General features: G+C 31.9%; 1 protein-coding gene across 1 annotated transcript; it reads left to right on the plus strand.

Moving 5' to 3' along the window:
• The first annotated feature begins 6649 nt into the window (after positions 1-6649).
• LOC134716420 (uncharacterized) lies at positions 6650-12823 on the plus strand. The gene is made up of 5 exons (XM_063579415.1): positions 6650-6674; positions 6997-7138; positions 9649-10253; positions 10753-11436; positions 12472-12823. Exons 1-5 carry the CDS (start codon positions 6650-6652, stop codon positions 12714-12716), a joined length of 1701 nt encoding a protein of 566 aa, XP_063435485.1. The 3' UTR covers positions 12717-12823.
• The last annotated feature ends 6476 nt before the right edge of the window (positions 12824-19299 follow it).

A 19299-nucleotide genomic window follows, 5' to 3' on the forward strand; every position in this document is an offset into this window, starting at 1 on the left:
GACTAATTTAATAACATTACTTGATACATTTAAAAGTTATTAAGAAACAGAGGTTCCAACTTCGTAATACTAAGTACGTAGTTGTTTATGGTCTGAACTGATTAACGCGAAAAGAAATTAATATTTCTCATATCTTATTTTCACTTCAGATCTAAGTTTACTTCTCACTATCTTCCGTTATTATTCTAGACATGCGAAAACCAATTAATTTTAAGATACGTAGTGTTTGTTAAAGGTTCATTGAACATTCAACTTCGTATCTAACAGTAACTTTTACAGTTTTCTACGAACCCACTTACTTTAAATTTAAAGCGAGACTTTATACCAACATATTTTAATAAAAGTGTTTGTATTTTTCTTAATTTATAAGCAATAAGTCAACTATTCCACTTGTATGTTTTGTCTATCTGATGAGTTAAGCCTTTTTCAACTGATTTTTATAGTTCGTTCTTATGTTGTACTGTTATACCACTGTCCCAGATTAGGGAGAGGGTTGGGATCCCGCTAACATGTTTAACCCCGCATTATTTATGTATGTGCCTGTCCCAAGTCAGGAGCCTGTAATTCAGTGGTTGTCGTTTGTTTATGTGTTAGATATTTGTTTTTCGTTCATTTTTTTTTCATAAATAAGGCCGTTAGTTTTCTCGCTGGAATTGTTTTACATTGTCTTATCAGGGCCTTTTATAGCTGACTATATGCGGTATGGGCTTTGCTCATTGTTGAAGGCCGTACGGTGACCTATAATTGTTAATGTTTGTGTCATTTTGGTTTTTGTGGATACTTGTCTCATTGGCAATCATACCACATCTTCTTTATAGCTCATTTGGCCCAAAGGGCCAAGTGAGCTTTTCTCATCACTTGGCGTCCGTCGTCCGTCGTCGTCCGTCGTCCGTCGTCCGTCGTCGTCCGTCGTCCGTCGTCGTCCGTCGTTAGCTTTTACAAAACTCTTCTCCTCTGAAACTGTTAGGCCAAATTAATCCAAACTTGGCCACAATCATCATTGGAGTATCTAGTTTACAAAATGTGTCCGGTAACCCCGCAAACCAACCAAGATGGCCGCCATTGCTAAAAATAGAACATAGGGGTAAAATGCAGTTTTTGGCTTATAACTCAAAAACCAAAGCATTTAGAGAAAATCTGACAAGGGAAAAATTGTTTATGAGGTCAAGATCTATCTGCCCTGAAATTTTCAGATGAATCAGAAAACCTGTTGTTGGGTTGCTGTCCCTAAATTGGTAATTTTAAGGAAATTTTACTGTTCTTGGTTATTATCTTGAATATTATTATAGATATAGATAAACTGTAAACAGCAATAATTTTCAGCAAAGTAAGATTTACAAATAAGTCAACATGACCGAAATGGTCAGTTGATCCCTTTAGGAGTTATTGCCCTTTATAGTCCATTTTTAACCATTTTACGTAAATTTTAGTCATCTTTTAAAAAAATCTTCTCCTCTTAAAATACTGGGCCAAATTGAACCAAACTTAGCCACAATCATCATTTTGGTATCTAGTTAAAAATATGTGTCCGATGACCCCGCCAACCAACCAAGATGGCCGCCACGGCTTAAAATAGAACATAGGGGTAAAATGCAGTTTTGGCTTATAACTCACAAACCAAAGCATTTAGAGCAAACCTGACAGGGTAAATTTGTTTACCAGGTCAAGATCTATCTGACCTGTAATTTTCAGATGAATCAAACAACCTTTTGCTGGGTTGCTGCCCCTAAATTGGTAATTTTAAGGAAATTTTACTGTTTTTGTTTATAATCTTGAATATTATTATAAATAGAGATAAACTGTATACAGCAATAATGATCAGCAAAGAAAAATTTACAAATAAGTCAACATGACCAAAATGGTCAGTTGAACCCTTTAGGAGTAATTGTCCTTTATAGTCAATTTTTAACCATTTTTGGTAAATCTTAGAAATTTAAAAAAAAAAATCTCCTCTGAACTAATGGGCCAAATTAATCCAAACTTTGCAACAATTACTTTGGGGTATCTAGTTTGAAAAATGTGTCATGTGACCTGGCCATCCAACCAAGATTGCCGCCACGGCAAAAAAAGAACATAGGGATAAAATGCAGTTTTTGGCTTATAATTCGAAAACCAAAGCATTCAAAGCAAATCTGACATGGCATAAGATTGTTTATCAGGTCAAGATCTGTCTGCCCTGAAATTTTCAGATGAATCAGACAACATGTTGCTGGGTTGCTGCCCCTGAATTTGTAATTTTAAGGAAATTTTGCTGTTTTTGGTTATTATCTTGAATATTATTATAGATAGAGATAAACTGTAAACAACATTATTTACAGCAAAGTAAGACCTTAAAATAAGTCAACATGACCAAGATGGTCAATTGACCCCCTAAGGAGTTATTGTCCTTTATAGTCAATTTTTAACAGTTTTTATAAAATTCGTAACTTTTTACTAACATTTCCCACTGAAACTACTAGGCCAAGTTTCTTATAGATAGAGATAATTGTAAGCAGCAAGAATGTTCAGTAAAGTAAGATTTACAAACACATCCCTATCACCAAAACACAATTTCGTCATGAATCCATCTGCTTCCTTTGTTTAATATTCACATAGACCAAGGTGAGCGACACAGGCTCTTTAGAGCCTCTAGTTTATATAGCTATTATTTGAGAGACTGCGAAAAGACAATTATCGAAATCGGGTTGCGAGCACGTTCTGAAATACTGGCAATGTTAGAAGCATATTAAGTGGCACTGAGTGAACATTTACTGTAACGGAATTAAATCAAGTCTTTATCATTGTTTTACCTGATGTTAATCTATTGTCAAGGTTATGTATGTTCTTTTCATTCCTTTACCTTGAGTCTTCCTGCTAGATTTCTTAAACTGCTCACCAAATGTAGTTGATAAAATTCAATGACATGTCTCAATAAAATGAAAAATATGGGTCAGTAGGTATAAAAATAAAATAAAATATATTATATAGTAGCTCCTTTGCTTGAAAGACCGGTATAAAGAAGGATAAGTTTGAAACTACGATGTGAAAATGTTGAATGCAAATGATTGTATGAAATGATATAACAACAAAATCAGGTGTATATAAGTTACCTCCAAGTTGGTGTACTTTTATCTGTTTTATAGCGTGTTGAATCAGTCATTTCCTTTAGAACATGTTTTCACATAGGCCTTTAACTCCAGATATTCATCATTCGCAGTAAAATTTCTTATAGTTTTATCATTTACGTATGGTCATCAACACAGTAAATCTGCTTTGTTTTATGATAGCGAACGCATATCAAGTAGAAACGTGAGTAGCCAAGAATATAGTGTATGATGCAGTTACACAATACGTACTGTGTGTGTTGATGATCCTTTCTATTTATTTATTTATTTGGGATACTTTTTTTGGGTGTTATTTCCTGTATGATTACATTGCCCATGTGAGATTTTAAAATTGTTTGTATAAACATTGAACGACAAAAATATGTGACGTATAAAATTTTCTGACGTCAGACACGCGAATCAATGAATGTGTTAGTGGATAGATGTTTTTGTGTTCTGTTAAATTGTTCCTTTTGAAATAGTTACACGATGATGACTGCTGTATCAATATTTTTACTACTCTATTTATTATGTCTTTTTAGGTCACGCATCATTGTAAGTATAACGGAATTTGATGAGACTGTCTACAAAGTAAGAGGTTTAGCGCTATAAAACCAGGTTTAATCCACAATTTTCTACATTTGAAAATGCCTGTTCAAAGTCAGGAATATGACAGTTCTTGTCCATTTGTTTTTTATGTGTTTTGGCATTTGATTTTTATTATGGACTTTACGATTTGATTTTCCTCTGAGTTCAGAATTTTGGGGATTTAATTTTTACCAACCTAGGTATGAACCATTGATTAACAACACAAGGTCAACTAAGAACACTTGTTGTTGTGTCAGGTACAAACATCGAAAAGTATTATGTTATAGGTTAGAAATGTCAAAGGTTTGAAATTAATGAACTTTGGGAAATTATAACTATATAGGCTATGTAATAGTTCCCATGCTTACGTTTTCATTGTTTGGCCTTAAAAGTAAACATCAAGTTGAATAAGAAAACTGACCAAAGTGCTCGCTTAATCATAACTAGAACACACCCGCGAAATCGCGGGCATTCAGAGCGTATTTGAAAGGATGTAAAGTGTTGTAGGAAGAATAATGTAACAGATTTAATGACTTGAAAATTTCAGGAAAAGTATCAAAAGTCATAGGTACTTGGGGACAGGAAAATGTTTTTTGAACCCTCCTTCTTTATTTCCAAAATTCCCATTTTTTGTTTTCTATTAATTTCATTATGAACATACATTTAGTGTACATGTATTATGAACATTCCAGTCAGGAGCCTGTAATTCAGTGGCTCAGTGATATTTGTTTTTCGTTCATTTTTTTACATAAATAAGGCTGTTAGTTTTATCATTTGAATTGTTTTACATTGTCATTTCGGGGCCTTTTATATCAGACTATACAGTATCGGCTTTTGCTTATTGTTGAAGGCCGTAAGATGACCTTTGAATGTTAATTTCGGTGTCATTTTGGTCTCTTGTGGAGAGCTGTCTCATTGGTACACATCTTCTTTTTTTTGTAAAACATTTAGTGACTTGAGAATTTCAGAAAAAGGTCAAAAGTCATAGGTAATTTGGGACAGGATAATTGTTTTTCTAGCCCGGCTCCTCCTTTTTCCACAAAAAAATCCTTTTGTTTTTGTTTGTTCTCTATTAATTTTAATGACACATGAATAATTTTAGCGCTTATCTGTATATTATGAACATTCATTAAAGGGGGGTCGAGGAAGAGGCGGATTTATGGGGCCCGGCCCCCCTTTTCTGGAAAACAATTGGTTGCTTATATAGGGAATCGCTGAAGCATGACCGGAGCGGGCCCCTCTTAAGCAGTTAACGGGCCCCTGCGTATGAAAATTTCTGGATTCGCCACTGTGGAGGGGCCCTGATCCCAATAGCCCGGGCTTAAAAACATGATATTCCGAGGTTCTGAATTTATTATACAAATTAAATATCTCGACATCCCGAAATTCGAAAAGAGAAATCCCGGATCCCGAAATGGTCAATCCTGAAATTTTGATCTTAAAAACACCCGTTCCAGACGTTGATATATTATTCAGATCCTCTCTATTAAATAAACCCTGTGACTGCCGTGGATAGTAAACTTGAATATGATATCAGACAGAAAATACACTTTATTCGTAGTATATGTATTTGTTTCAAAGTAAAAAGAAAAACGCAAACCACTTTATTCGTAGAATATGTATTTGTTTCAAAGTAAAAAGAAAAACGCAAACCACTTTATTCGTAGTACATGTATTTGTTTCAAATTAAAAAGAAAAACGCAAACCGGAGGTCTAATCTGATTTAGATTATGTCCAATGACGGACATAAGGCAGAAAATACACTGTTTTCGTAGTATTAATGTATGTTCAAAGTATACAGAAAAACGCAAACCGGAAGTCTAATCTGACTTAAAATTTCGCCAAAAGACGGAAACATATCCGGACGTCTTTTTTCTCGTTTTTCACCCAAAATAACTCAATCTGAATAATCAAATGAATGGATGACAAATGCGATTATGCACTGTTCCCATAGGACACAGAGGCATAATGATTAATCTATTGTAGAAAGAAGAGAAGCGACACCCAAAATGAGGTCTCCTCGTTTAATAGTATAGATGAACATTCATAGTTGTATAAAATTTATTTTGGATTTACTTCTGTAAGTGTATGAAGTATTCAAGAGTTACCATCCTAACTGTATCAGATTAATAGCAAACAAGCCATATTTTTTTGGATGTAACTTGTATCATCATTCTTATTACAAACCAATATTGAATAATTCCAAAACCTAGAAAAAAATAAATCAAGTTTAATGTCATAGCAATTTTTAAAAATAATCTATATATGAAACAAGCGAAGGCTTCTGTTGGTGTTTAAAAAAGTATTTGACTAATTATATCAATATGTTATGCATTTCGATGTAAACATTAAGATAAAAACAAACAAAACTGAATTGGAAGACCATATTCACTAAAAGTAGCGGCTCTATTTATGTTTACAATCATCTTGACAATATAAGTTTGATAAATTGGAGTATCATTATTTTGTTAAACCTCTTCAGCGCATAGTTATAAATTAAACAACAGATTGAAAAAGACTAAAAAATTATCACAGTGTAATTGAATTTTAATTCTGGGCAAAATGCCACGATTTTGGAATGTACCTTGTATAGTTATTTTCATTACAAACCTTTATCGGATAGTTCCAAAACCTAAATAAATTATTAAAATCAAGCTTACATTACCATTCAAGCTTATCATTTAAAAAGAATCCATATATAAAACAATTAAAGGATTCTCTTTAAGTGTTTTTTTAAGTTTTAATATCAACATTCTAATGCATTTTGGTGTAAATATAAAGCAAATACGAATAAACATGTAAGAGAAATAAAAGGCAAAAGTAGTAAACCGTTGAAAAGTCATAAATTGACAGAGAGAAAACAATTCCGGGGTACTAACTAAAAGTCATGTTCTTTAATAGTAGCGGCTATACTAATCTTTACAATCGTTTTTAGAATATAAGTTTGATAAATTAGAGATTATCAATAGTTGGACATGATGACTGGAATATGCAGTGTGCCTGGTAATTATACTACTACTACTACTACTACTACTACTACTACTACTACTACTAATAATAATAATAATAATAAAATATTGATAATAATTAAAATGATTACTAATAATACTAATAAAAATGGGAAAAAAGTATATGTTATAATAATAAATAGTAGAAGTTATATTAAAGCGCTATTCTTTATGTCGGAAAACAATACTTATACTGTCTGATCTTGACAGGTTATGAGATTCTAACAGTTTGATATTTAACTATTTTTCATATTTTGGTAGAGTGAAAAGAAAACTCCTTATCAATTATTTAATCTTGAATTTCATATTTCCTGAAGGTTTTCTGTTTCTGTTGATAACTTTACCGTTTGTTGTGAACAGAAAGAACGATTGGTGTGTTTCTAAAGAAGCTCCAGATCCTTTTAGCTTCTGGAAGTTAGAAGCATCAAAACATGACGAAGAATATAATTCCTCCCGCACGTATGTATATAACTGGATTCTTATATAGACAATTTTAATCAAAATAAGTATGTCTTGTCGTTTCAACTCAGCTAGTTGTCTTATTGAATACATTTAATAGTGCCTACTATGTATTTTGATTTAATAATTATAAAACCAGACGTTGACCTTATTTAGAAAAAAATGCTTATTTATGATTCACCTTTATCTTTATTTTTCATTTGCTTCGTTTTGTTACATGTGAATATATAGGTACGGCATCATAAACAAAAAGTGCAAAAAAAAATTAAAACCTAAGGAACGACTGGCAAATAGTTGTCATTTTCCTGCATGTTGCAGTCAGATGAAAACGGAGGATTACACTTTGTTTGTAGCTTGCGAAACTTCCCGAAAATTGTTTAGCGACTCAAACAGACGTAATTCATTAATGTGTCAAAAATTAGGATCCAGCAGCTAAAATTGTGTAAAAATACATTAAATGGTTATCAAAGGTATCAGGATAATAACTTATACGCCAGACTAGCGTTTCGTCTTCATAAGACTCATCAGTGACGCTCAGATAAAAAAAAGTTTAAAGCCAAACAAGTACAAAGTTGAAGAACATTGAGGACTCAAAATTTCAAAAAATTGTGACCAATACGGCTAAGGTTTACAACACATTTGAACTATATTTAATAATCTATACTAAAAAAATGAATGAAAAACAATTCTTTTAAAGACCCCAACAAAATGTTTTTGTCTCTTATAGTCCACATATTCTGTTTACAAATTAAGTAAATCTTAATATAAGGGTACACAAAATGAGATAAGCTACCTTCCGATGATATTTTTTAGTAAAAAAGGTGAGAAATTCTTGACAAAACCCTGGCTAATTAATATTTCGTTAATCGCCTATGAAGACTGAGTAGCAGCTATAACCTCTTGCATATAGTTTGAGTTGAGAATTGTATATAACATATGTATGCAATTTTAAATGATCTAGGATCTAATATTCACAATTGACTGATGAAACCCCAACTTGTATGAAAATATGAAACAGGTCTTCAAGGAAAGGTGCATGATAACATTCTGAAGGAAAACTGCCGTGGTGATTCAACGAATAGGTTGTCAATGAGAATCGGTGAATCATATTTAATTCTTAACTTCATTTTAATAAACAATGCCAGATTGTATAAATATGTGATTATCATCTATATATATAGCTACTAATTTATCTATTTTTCCTTCCATCAATCTATTAGATAAATACATTAAATTTAAAAGAACACTAGATAAATGTGTAGTGTGATGTCTCATCAGAACCGCTTTAGTTCAAACTTTGAATATTAGATATTTTAATATACTTAAGTCGTTATATGACAGAATATCAAACATGTAAAGTCAAGTTTGCCTTAGTTGAAATATAAGTTCTTGATAATTTCCAATTCCATTAACGGAACATATTTGAAATGTTTTTTTTTTATAAATCATGTCATTGACGAAGCATCTTTCTATCGAATCTTAAAGTTATTGATAGTTTCACATATTTGTAATGTTTAAAGGACGTGTTATCAACAAACAACCTTATGATAGGCAGCTGTCTTGTCGACTAGTTTCTTATTTCATATGAGACTAATTTCTAACATGATTTTTATCTAAGAAGAATGAAAAGATACTCGCATTTTGCTTCAACTTCCCCTTCCGCCATGATATGATGTCCTCTCACGAAAACATTTAATAATAAGTTCGGTCACTATGTTGCACATATCAATCCGATTGAACTTGAAATAATGGATACAACAGATACAGTTTAGTTTACTTTATATCTTGACTTACAATTTCAAATTGACAATGAGGGTCGGTTGAGAACTAGACACAGAGACAAAGTGATAACTTCAACTTTCCAATTGTAAAATCTCAATTAATATGTACAGTAGCAAATTTCGAGCATCGCTTGTATAACGAGTATTTATCCCAGTTGATGCAATATTCCATATTCCATGTTTCCTACCATTATTTCTTAGATACAGTGAGCAATTAAATTAACATTTCCCATTGGTGATGTTGGAATATCCTTTCAAACGTTTTATTGGCGTCATAACGAGGTTTTTTTTTAACCGTAATTAAATATATGTAATCATGCAAATGCGTTTGTTTCATTTATCGTAACCACAATTCAATCCTCCTATCAATGAATGTGTTCAACTGAATTAAACTTAATACCCGGTTTGTACTTCAAAAATGGTCAACACAATGCCACGTGTAGATCAGGATCTGCCTACCCTTTTGGAGCACCTGAGATAATTTCCGGTTTTGATGAAATCCGTTTGCTCAGTTTTGGGGAATTTGCGTTGCGTTGTGTTTGCTATTGTCGGTCTATTGATATTGTTCTCTTTTGTTTGCAATGACGATGTCGGTTTGAATTAAACCGATGAGTTCAAATGTTCTTTTGAGTTAATTATCTTCTCTATTATGAAAAAATAACGCTTTGATTTTTGTCTTTTAAAATGTGTGTATAGCATTTATTAATAGAATTCTGAAATATTTAACAGTTATGCCGAGCTCCATAATGTTGCATTGGTGGAAAGTGACAGCCGGTTTGGTGTCCTGTCATTTAATGGCTCTAATGATAGTTACGTTTATATGGACAATGTCAACAAGTCATTTAGTGTTGGAGAATATGCAATGTCTTGGATGATGTACTTAGAACCTGGTGATACGGGTAGCCGATCAACAATACTCAAATACCAAGATCAAAATGGCACTGTACCATTTCATTTAGAATTACTCTCAGATGGAAATTTAAGTTGTACAATGCGAGACACCAACGGCCATCAGTACAACGTAACAAGCAGAATTAAAGTTACAGAAAGAAAATTCATAGGAGTAAATTTCAACTTTCTTTGGGACAAACAATTCGATTTCTTTCATGTCTATACGGCCGATGATGGGAAACAGAAAATTGATCCTGAAAGCCTGACATTAAAAAATGCTTCATTTAATTTGTTTTTGGAGGATACTACGTATGTCCTTATAGGTTCTGGTTTCCATGGCAACATTTCTTGTATTCAGTTTTATAATTCGTCAGTGATTAAATCACCGCTAAAAGACGCACCTCTTCTTTGTGATCCTGTGCTAGCCATTAACGATTCTTTTGGTAATGAATATTCAGTAAAACTTAATTGAGTACATTCAGTAACACATTTTTTTTAAACAGAGCAAACAAAGAAAACTCAAAATCAAAAGGAAATAAATAACATATGTATAGCAAAAAAAACCCCACCAAAACCAAACCTAAACGACCATATCACAGACAATAGTCCACGAAACACTGGAAATCTGAAAATTGAACAGCACGGACCCATAAAATGATGGAATGAAATGTAAACTTTTCCATATTTGTTTAAATACTCCTTTTTTTTATTATTATTTATACGCATGTGAAATTACATTAAATGCTGTAAAACTACTAAATTTAAGAAACTGTTGACCATATGAAATGTATATGTTTTAAAGTAATTTCCAGGACCTGAAAGTTTATTGACAATAAATGAGGAATCTCCTCATTTTGTAAATAGAGTCGACAAACTTAAATAAAAGCTCGTTATGATTAATCCAGAAAATAGAAATGACTACAAAGATATGTTTTACTTCAGGTGACTATACAATTGATGTTACTGAACCCAAAACTCAAACTGTTTTACAGTTTTCAACTACTATTACCCAACAGAATCAGATAACAGAGTATCAAACAGCAGAAACAGGAGAAACAGAACAATCAGGTGAAACAGGAAATCAAACGGCAGAATCAGGAGAAATAGAAGAAACATCTGACAATGCTTTGTATACATATTTATCATCGCTGAAGACTCCATTCGATGTTCACACAACCTCAGTGGTCTCCCAACACGCGAGCTCCGAATCTCATACAACCTCTATAACATCAAAAGATATTTACTATGAATCTCAAACATCACCTTTGGTAACAGAAGCCTTAAAAACTCAAGTTCACTCATCGACTTTTACACCAGAGGCTAACTATCCTGAATCTCAAACAACAACTTCGAAAACAGAAGCCTTATCAACGCAAGTTCACTCATCGACTTTGACACCAAACGCTAACGATCCTGAAGCTCAAACAACACATTCGCAAACAGAAGCCTTATCAATACAAGTTCACGCATCGACTGTTACATCAGAAGACAAATTCCCTGAAGTTCAAACAACACCTTTATCAAAAGTCTTATCAACTCAAATTTACACATCGTCTGTTAAACTAGAAGACAAATTTCCAGACGCTCAAACAACGCCTTCGATAACCACACTTTCCTCTACAGAAGGTATGGTAAAACATGTTTGATCGCGTTATAATTTTGTTTTGCAATATCTTAAAAAACTAATGATGCAGAAAAAACATGGCGTTATTGCATTTAGTTGGTAAATAACAAAAGCATCAATACTATAGCATTTTATATATATTTTTTTCGTGTTTTGTCTAGTTCAATAATGTGTAAGTCCAAAATAGAAATGGAACGGGTAGTCAAGGTCATTTAACATTCACCAATAGTAGAAGGATAACAGTATAAAAACATAGGAAAATTCAGTCCGGAGGGTTTTTACATTAGATTTCCAAATAAATTTGATACAAGTAACATAATCCGATTAATCCATCCAGTGCCTTCTGTACTAAACAGACATGGTTTGACTGGATCAATTACTACATTCAAAAATTACAAGCTATGTAAATTAGAAAAATCAAGAAACAATTTTCAAAACAAAGTTGACTAAAGACGACAGTTGTTAGTGTTCATGATGATTGTGCCAGTTCTGGTTGTTCTAGAAATCTTTTCAACGGAAATTTTAGGAAAACTGAACCCAAACTGAGTAGCATCATGTGAATGGTTATCTCTACTGTTGTGTGTTATCCATAGTATTTCAAACAAATAATGTTTTTTTTCCGATTTAATTTCAAACTATTGAAAACGTAAGGAGTCGTATAATATTGACCAGAGATTATAATTTTAGTTTCTTGTGTACAATTTGGAAATTAGTATGGCGTTCATTATCACTGAACTAGTATATATTTGTTTAGGGGCCAGCTGAAGGACGCCTCCGGGTGCGGGAATTTCTCGCTACATTGAAGACCTGTTGGTGACCTTCTGCTTTTTTTTTTTCTTTTTTTTTTGGTCGGGTTGTTGTCTCTTTGACACATTACTCATTTCCATTCTGAATTTCATTTCTTAGATTTAAATCTGAAATTGACCAACTAGAATGAAATGAAAGTAACCCAAGTAAACCTAAATATCTAAAATGTTTATGATAGGTGGCATATTATCATTACTATTTTAGAATATATATAAATGTGTATATTATAGATAATAACGTGATCAACGAGAGATGTGTTTACTTTCGGAGAACTGCTAATGACACAACCATCATTAATCCTGTGCAGATACAGACAGCAACCAACTTGAACGATTGTGCACAGCGTTGTTGGGAAACAACTTCTTGTTTTCAATTTAGTGTTGGGCAGGAAATGACATTTACCAACTGCTATATCGGTGACAATACGTATATTACTGCGACTTTGTCCGGAAATTATCTCTATACCATGGTATAGTCATAAATCTGGAACTTTTCAAATGTAACAAATACGAGGTTTGACGGGAAACCTTCATTTTTGCATTCTTCATATATTAAGGCAATTTTCCCTGCATTCTTTGAATATCTGGGCCATTTTTCTGTATTCTTTATCATAGTTTTCGGAGCATTTTTCTCTATATATCTCAAATACTAGTATTAAATGTGTAGACCAAATACTTATAGCCAGTTTGTTTCCGAGTCGACGATCGTGTGTAATGTACTTTATTGTTTCATATAGAGCTTTCATTAGCGAACTTTAGTAATCAAAACCCAAATAAAGTTCCGAAGCTGGTTCATTTACAGGCGAAAATGGTTTTGTATGCTATTTGTCATGAATGTATGATAACTGGGCCCACGCCAATTTGCTACTTAAAACGCTCTCACTAATTATTACAACTTCATCACTTTATCAATCTCGCACCACTAAAAAAATTAATTACAACAAAGTCGAAGAAATGTGTTAAATCATAAGATTGATTTGTTCTTCTCGTAGTATATTATTGTTATCACCATTATTCTCTATTGTTTATTTTTATTGTCTATTGCTCTGTATTCATTATTTGTTGAGTTCTTTATTTTGTACTTTCTTTTATCATTATTCTATTCTCATTTCTGTTAACCCAATCCAGACCCTCAAATTTTATTGGGCTTTAGAATGGTTTTTTTCTCAGTTTTAAAATTATAAGCCTGGTATCTTTGATAACTAATAAAACGCAGAATAAGCAATGGTTCAAATATAGTAAGCAGAAACATGTATATATGTATGCCTCTAGTGTTAGTAACGCATTTAAATAAAAGTAGTTACTTACTTAAGATTACACAATTCATTGATATATTGAAGGTTTCATGTCCTCTGCATTGTAAATATCCAACTCATCATGTAGATTGATTTGTGACGTGTTTTAATGAGAAATATTTTTTGCGCAAATTAATGTCTTTGAAAATTATGTTTGTAGTTGAACAATTAAATCTAAAACCGTCGTTACCAGGCACATTTGACTGCACTGTCAGATGTTACTTTGTCTAATGCTGTATGAATTTCAGGTCTGATAAAAAAGAAAAATCTAAACTTTACAGCTATTTCTATTGATCTTTTTAAAGTCATACGATCCTTAAAATTAACGAAAAAAATATGAAAATGTTTTATATACTTAACCCATACTCTATCTCAAAATCCTTTAGTAGGAAATTACTCATCATAGATACCAGAATTCAATTTTGTATTTACGGCAGACGCACGTTTCGTGTACAAAAGACTGATCAGTGACGCTTGAATAGAGTACGAAGTTGAAGAGCATTAATGACCAAAATTCCAGAGTTTTGCCAAATACGGCTAAGGTTATCTAGGTAGAAAAGCCTTAGCATTTGAAAAATTCTGAACGTTTGTAAACAGTTCATTTATAAATACGACCATATCAATGACATTCATGTCAGCAGAGAAGTGCTGACTACTGGGCTGGTGATACTCTGGGGGAAAAAAACTCCACCAGCAGTGGCATCGACCCAGTGGTTGTAAATATATTTACCATTGATACCAGGATTAAATTCTGTATTTAATTTTACTATAAGTAATGTGTATATTGACTTTCATACAAATCGCCAGATTTGATCTGCCATTGCATTATTGTCTTATCGTACGTCGTTGACCTTGTTTGGATAAACGCTGATTGTCGAATTTTGAAAATCAATTTTTAAGGTTTATCAGTCTTTACGTTTAGGGCGAAACAATTGGTTGTTGAGATATATAACGTGACGGTACCCAAATTGCACCTATTTTGACAGTTTTTTCACCTACGTTTTTTATGATCAAGAAATAAATGTCCTTAGTGTGTTTATTTTGTAGCCCTGTCCTTCTTTATTGTATAGGTACACCAATTTAATATTTAATCCATATTGAGTCATAAAAAAATGGGTTCGAATCAACCTCCAAACTATCCATGATACTGTAATGAGGAGTACCCAAATTGCACCCATGCTTAAATTCACATCGTCAAAAGTCTAATAACCGAGCTTTTGTTTAATTTCTTCAAATATTTTGAACAATTGGATATTAGTCCATGCTCCCTCTTCATATTTTACGAAATGGATACTTATAATATATTGTATTTTCTAATTTAAAAAAAATGACGTTTTGATGACGTCGCATGATGACGTTTTCATACATTTTGCTTTTTCAGTAAACAGTCCATCTGTTGATAAATACTGTGAACGTTTTGTGTATATCTAAATATGTTTACCTATGTTGAAAGACATGCATAGTATCAAATCATAAAGATACAAATTGTTCAGCCTCTAGGAAATCTTGTAAGATTTCCGTTGCTATTTTTTCTAAATAGGTGCAATTTGGGTACCCTTATGTTAGACAGTGATAAAAAGCAAATGTGAAATAATGTGTTATCTATGGGATAAAGGGATATTTTTGTTTTTGAAAATGGCACATTTTGAGAAACAGGTTTTAAAGCTAGGATGAGAGCGCAAACTTTTATATATTGTTATTAAATTATACTTCTTGTACCTTAAAACTATATACACCACTGGGTCGATGCACCTGCTGGTGGACGTTTCGTCCCCAAGGTTATCACCAGCCCAGTAGACAGCAATGCACTTCGGTGTTGACGTGAATATCAAGTATATGGTCATTTTTATAAATTTACTGTTTACAAAAATATGAATTTTTCGAAATACTAAAGATTTTCTTATCCAAGGCATAGATATTTTAGCCGGATTTGGCACAACTTTTTTGTACTTTGGGTCATCAATGCTTTTCAACCTTGTAGTTGTTTGGTTGTCTACTTTTTTTTTTATCTTGGCGTCATTGATGAGTCTTTATGTAGACGAAACGCGCGTCTGAAGTATTAAAGTATAAGCCTGGTACCTCTGATAACTAATTATAATATGCTGTTTCCTTGTGTAAATAATCATGTTTTGAAGATGCGGGTAGGGGTAGATACATTTTTGTGAAAAGAAATCACAAATTTTGAGAAACATCATTTTTAGGGTTTCAACGAAATCGAAATATATATGTAGTATACCTATTCCAGATTAATTCGTACTGTATAATGAAATTATGTAAATCGGAAAAAAACTTCAGAAAAGTATTTTCAAGTGTGTGCTAGGATTTCGTGGAAATTGATATTCCAAATTGATTGTCTGTGTCAAAAGTTATCTGGCATATAACATGATAAAACGGGCTGTTAAAATACATAACAGTTAGTCAACTCGTATTTTAACTAAACTTAATATTGACTGAAAATATTCTGATTTTTTTTCTTCTGATTACAAAAACAACAATGAAACCATTATACAAACATGTTCACCATACAATCATTCTAAAAACCAAATAAAGTTAACTTTATGTATACTATCTGTTAGAATTAGTATATAGTAAATCTTTGAATCTGGGAAACAATCCTAATAAAAGAAAACTTAATATTGACCCACAAGTCTATGAAAATGATGTCAAGGTCAGACGACCCTGTCAGACAGACCTGTACAAACACAGTATAAACAAATATAGTTAACCTATTGCATGTAGTGTCAAATTCAGATAGACTCTTCGAGAGCTGTTCACCTTACAATAATCCCATACAATAACTGTAGTTGATCTATAGTTGCTTAAAAATACTTAATAAAATTGAGAATGGAAATGAGTCATAGACAACAACCCAACCATGAACAGACAATACAGCAGAAGGTCACCAATAGGTCTAATAGAATGGTTGAAACACAAACACCACATATCTTTAACCAACGAACCATGAAATTGATGTAAATATCAGAAACCACACTGATCACTGGACCGTGCATATGCGAAATAAACAGGTTAAGGAAGTGAAACGTATTACTATACCTCACTTTTCATGCAGATAATTTTGTCAAGAGAACAAAGTTGAGGAAAACTTTTGTGTACTTTTATCAAATACATTATTTTGCTAAAGTACTGCCATTGGTACAGTCATATCTGAACATTAACGGTTCATAAAACATTGAAGTCATTCAAAAAGTATAAATGCATAAGCTCTATTTAGACCAACCGCCAGATATTGCACAAATTGTGGTGTTTTTCCCTTGTTTTCAATGCTTTTCAATTTTGTTTTGATTTGGCCTTGAGTAGAAGACATGTGGGTCTTGCATATTTAATAATAATTCTGATAAGCTTTTTTCACATGATGCAGTCCTAGTTCATTACTTCATGAGAATGAGTTGAGTTTTGGGGTATATTTTTCTACAACATTGAATTTTTTTCCAAACAATGAGGTAGTGTTATTTAAATTTGAAGAGGGGCCCTAATTAAAGTCAAACAACACCTCACTTACAATGTTAACTAATAAATGGCAGTATACACCAAACTTGTTTTTTTATCTTTAATATTTCTGATCTGCAGTTGTTGAGAAAAAATTGCAACAATTTGTTAGACATGAATCATGTGAAAAATAAATGTTTGTAGCAAACAGGTAGTAGAAGAGTGAAAATCTAAAAAAAAGTATCAGTCTAGCTTCCCAATATGAAAGGCTATACATACCAAAAACCTCTGATTTGTAGTGAATGTAACATAAATGAGCTCAGGAAATGTTGATAAAAGTAAACCAGTATACCCCTTTTTCCGTGGTTAAAAATAAGTGCTTGGAGAAAGGGGTCTATAAGATAATAGAATATGATGCCATTGCCATTTATTCTATACAGATTATGAATCCTTGTAAATGTTCTATATTGACCACTCCTGTTGCTAGCTTCAAAACATCTTAGTATAATCCCCATCATCAACATCAGTAACCACAAGACAACACAAAGTCATTGATTCATATGGTTTTAATGAATACAGAAAAGTTTACATGTAGACAATGAGTAGAAATCATCCAAAAAATTCCAAAAAAGTTAAATGGATAAAACATTTGGCTCAATACATTTTGTATAAAAAATAATTATGCTTTTACAAGACCTGCAGTTGTGTCAACACCTTCTAACATTACTGCATATTCCAAAATTTTAACATGGTCTGTTTTTATATAAATATCATAAAAATCTAACAAGAAACGCAGTTTAAACAGCACTTACTATTTGATTTTACATACATACAATAGCACTTACAATGCAATTTTCCATACAATTAATAGCACTTACAATTTAATACTCGAAACAATTAATAGCACTAACCAAAGGGCTTAAAAATAGAACTGTACAGGTTTTCCAACTCTGTTGAGACATTGGTGATATATGCTCAACTTTGATATAAATTTTACAACGATCTAAAAAAGAAATGTGGATGACAAGACTGGATCTTGTATCACATATAACAACTGTACCTTACATACAAAACATTAGTCCTGCTGAAATATGCAGGACTAAGTTTATAATAGATGTAGCGTTATTTTTTTTTATTTAATTCAATCCTGCATGCAAATATATTAAGAATGCATGTTTTTGTTATGACATCAATTACGTTATCAATATGACTTGCTAAAATGGGAATTGTTTGGTACATGTACATGAAATATTGTGTATAAGGAATATAGCCGTTATTCTTTGTTTTTTTCTGTAGTTCCTGTATCTTAACATACAAATAAATGCCAGCAGATTCATCAAGTTAAAAGTCTTAACTATAAATGCTGAAAATCCCAAATATTCATGATAAACAAGTCTTAAAAAAGATCGAGATTTCAAACATATTTGGATTTCATTAATATTAACTTAAATTGTAAGATTCAATTAGTCTACAAAGTAAGTATGAATAAGTAACATGTATAAAGCTGCTTGTTTGAAGATATTTAAAAAAATAATAAGTTAAGTATAATTTGGACTAGATCAATTTCAGTAAAACAAAATGTATCAGCTATATTGATGACTGCTGATAAATAAAAATTCAATTGACTGCCTATTTTATAATTTGAGACTAAAATGAGGTATTTTCAACCTCCTCTAATAAACACATATTATGTTTCAAAATAACATATTGTATGAACAAAATATTGTGTCTGAAATACATTTTTCTGACATGATAGACATAGAAATGTGGAAATTACTAGTTATTTCTTTTAAAAGACAGATTTACCAAATGAAATACAAATGATATAATGAGATTCAAAATGAAAAATGAGTGATACTCATAGTAATTATTGCCACTTCTTCATGACCTTTTGAAGACAAACAATCATGAGTGTGTTTATCAGTGTTTATATTAATCACCAATCAATAATATGAGATTAACAAACAATTTTATGCACAAAATACAAAATATCACTGACTAAAATTGTAATATAAATATTGCCATGATTATTCTGTTAAATTTTAATATTTATTTTATATTTATCAAATAATTAAGTCTTCACCACTGAAAATCCCAGTGTTACAAAAAGATCTATTCTAAATACTTTGGGGGTAAAAATATAAACAACTTCAGATGGTATAACAGTTTTCAGATCTATTACATATAACAAGTAAACAAAATGCAAAACAAATTAAGTTGAGCTTTTCAATCAATAACAAAATCAAATCAATCTATGTATAGTATAAGAAAAGAAAAATAATGAAAAGAATGATGTCCATATACCAAAAATTTAAGT

The sequence above is a fragment of the Mytilus trossulus genome, chromosome 4, assembly GCF_036588685.1.
Source record: "Mytilus trossulus isolate FHL-02 chromosome 4, PNRI_Mtr1.1.1.hap1, whole genome shotgun sequence".
NCBI classification, from domain to species: domain Eukaryota; kingdom Metazoa; phylum Mollusca; class Bivalvia; order Mytilida; family Mytilidae; genus Mytilus; species Mytilus trossulus.

Bases quoted from the DNA above. Each gene is read 5' to 3' on its own strand.
- LOC134716420 (XM_063579415.1), top strand. From the start codon at position 6,650: ATGACTGGAATATGCAGTGTGCCTG. The intron at 6,675-6,996 runs GTAATTATACTA...TATTTCCTGAAG, and splicing joins TGGAATATGCAGTGTGCCTG to GTTTTCTGTTTCTGTTGATA. The intron at 11,437-12,471 runs GTATGGTAAAAC...TGTATATTATAG, and splicing joins CACACTTTCCTCTACAGAAG to ATAATAACGTGATCAACGAG.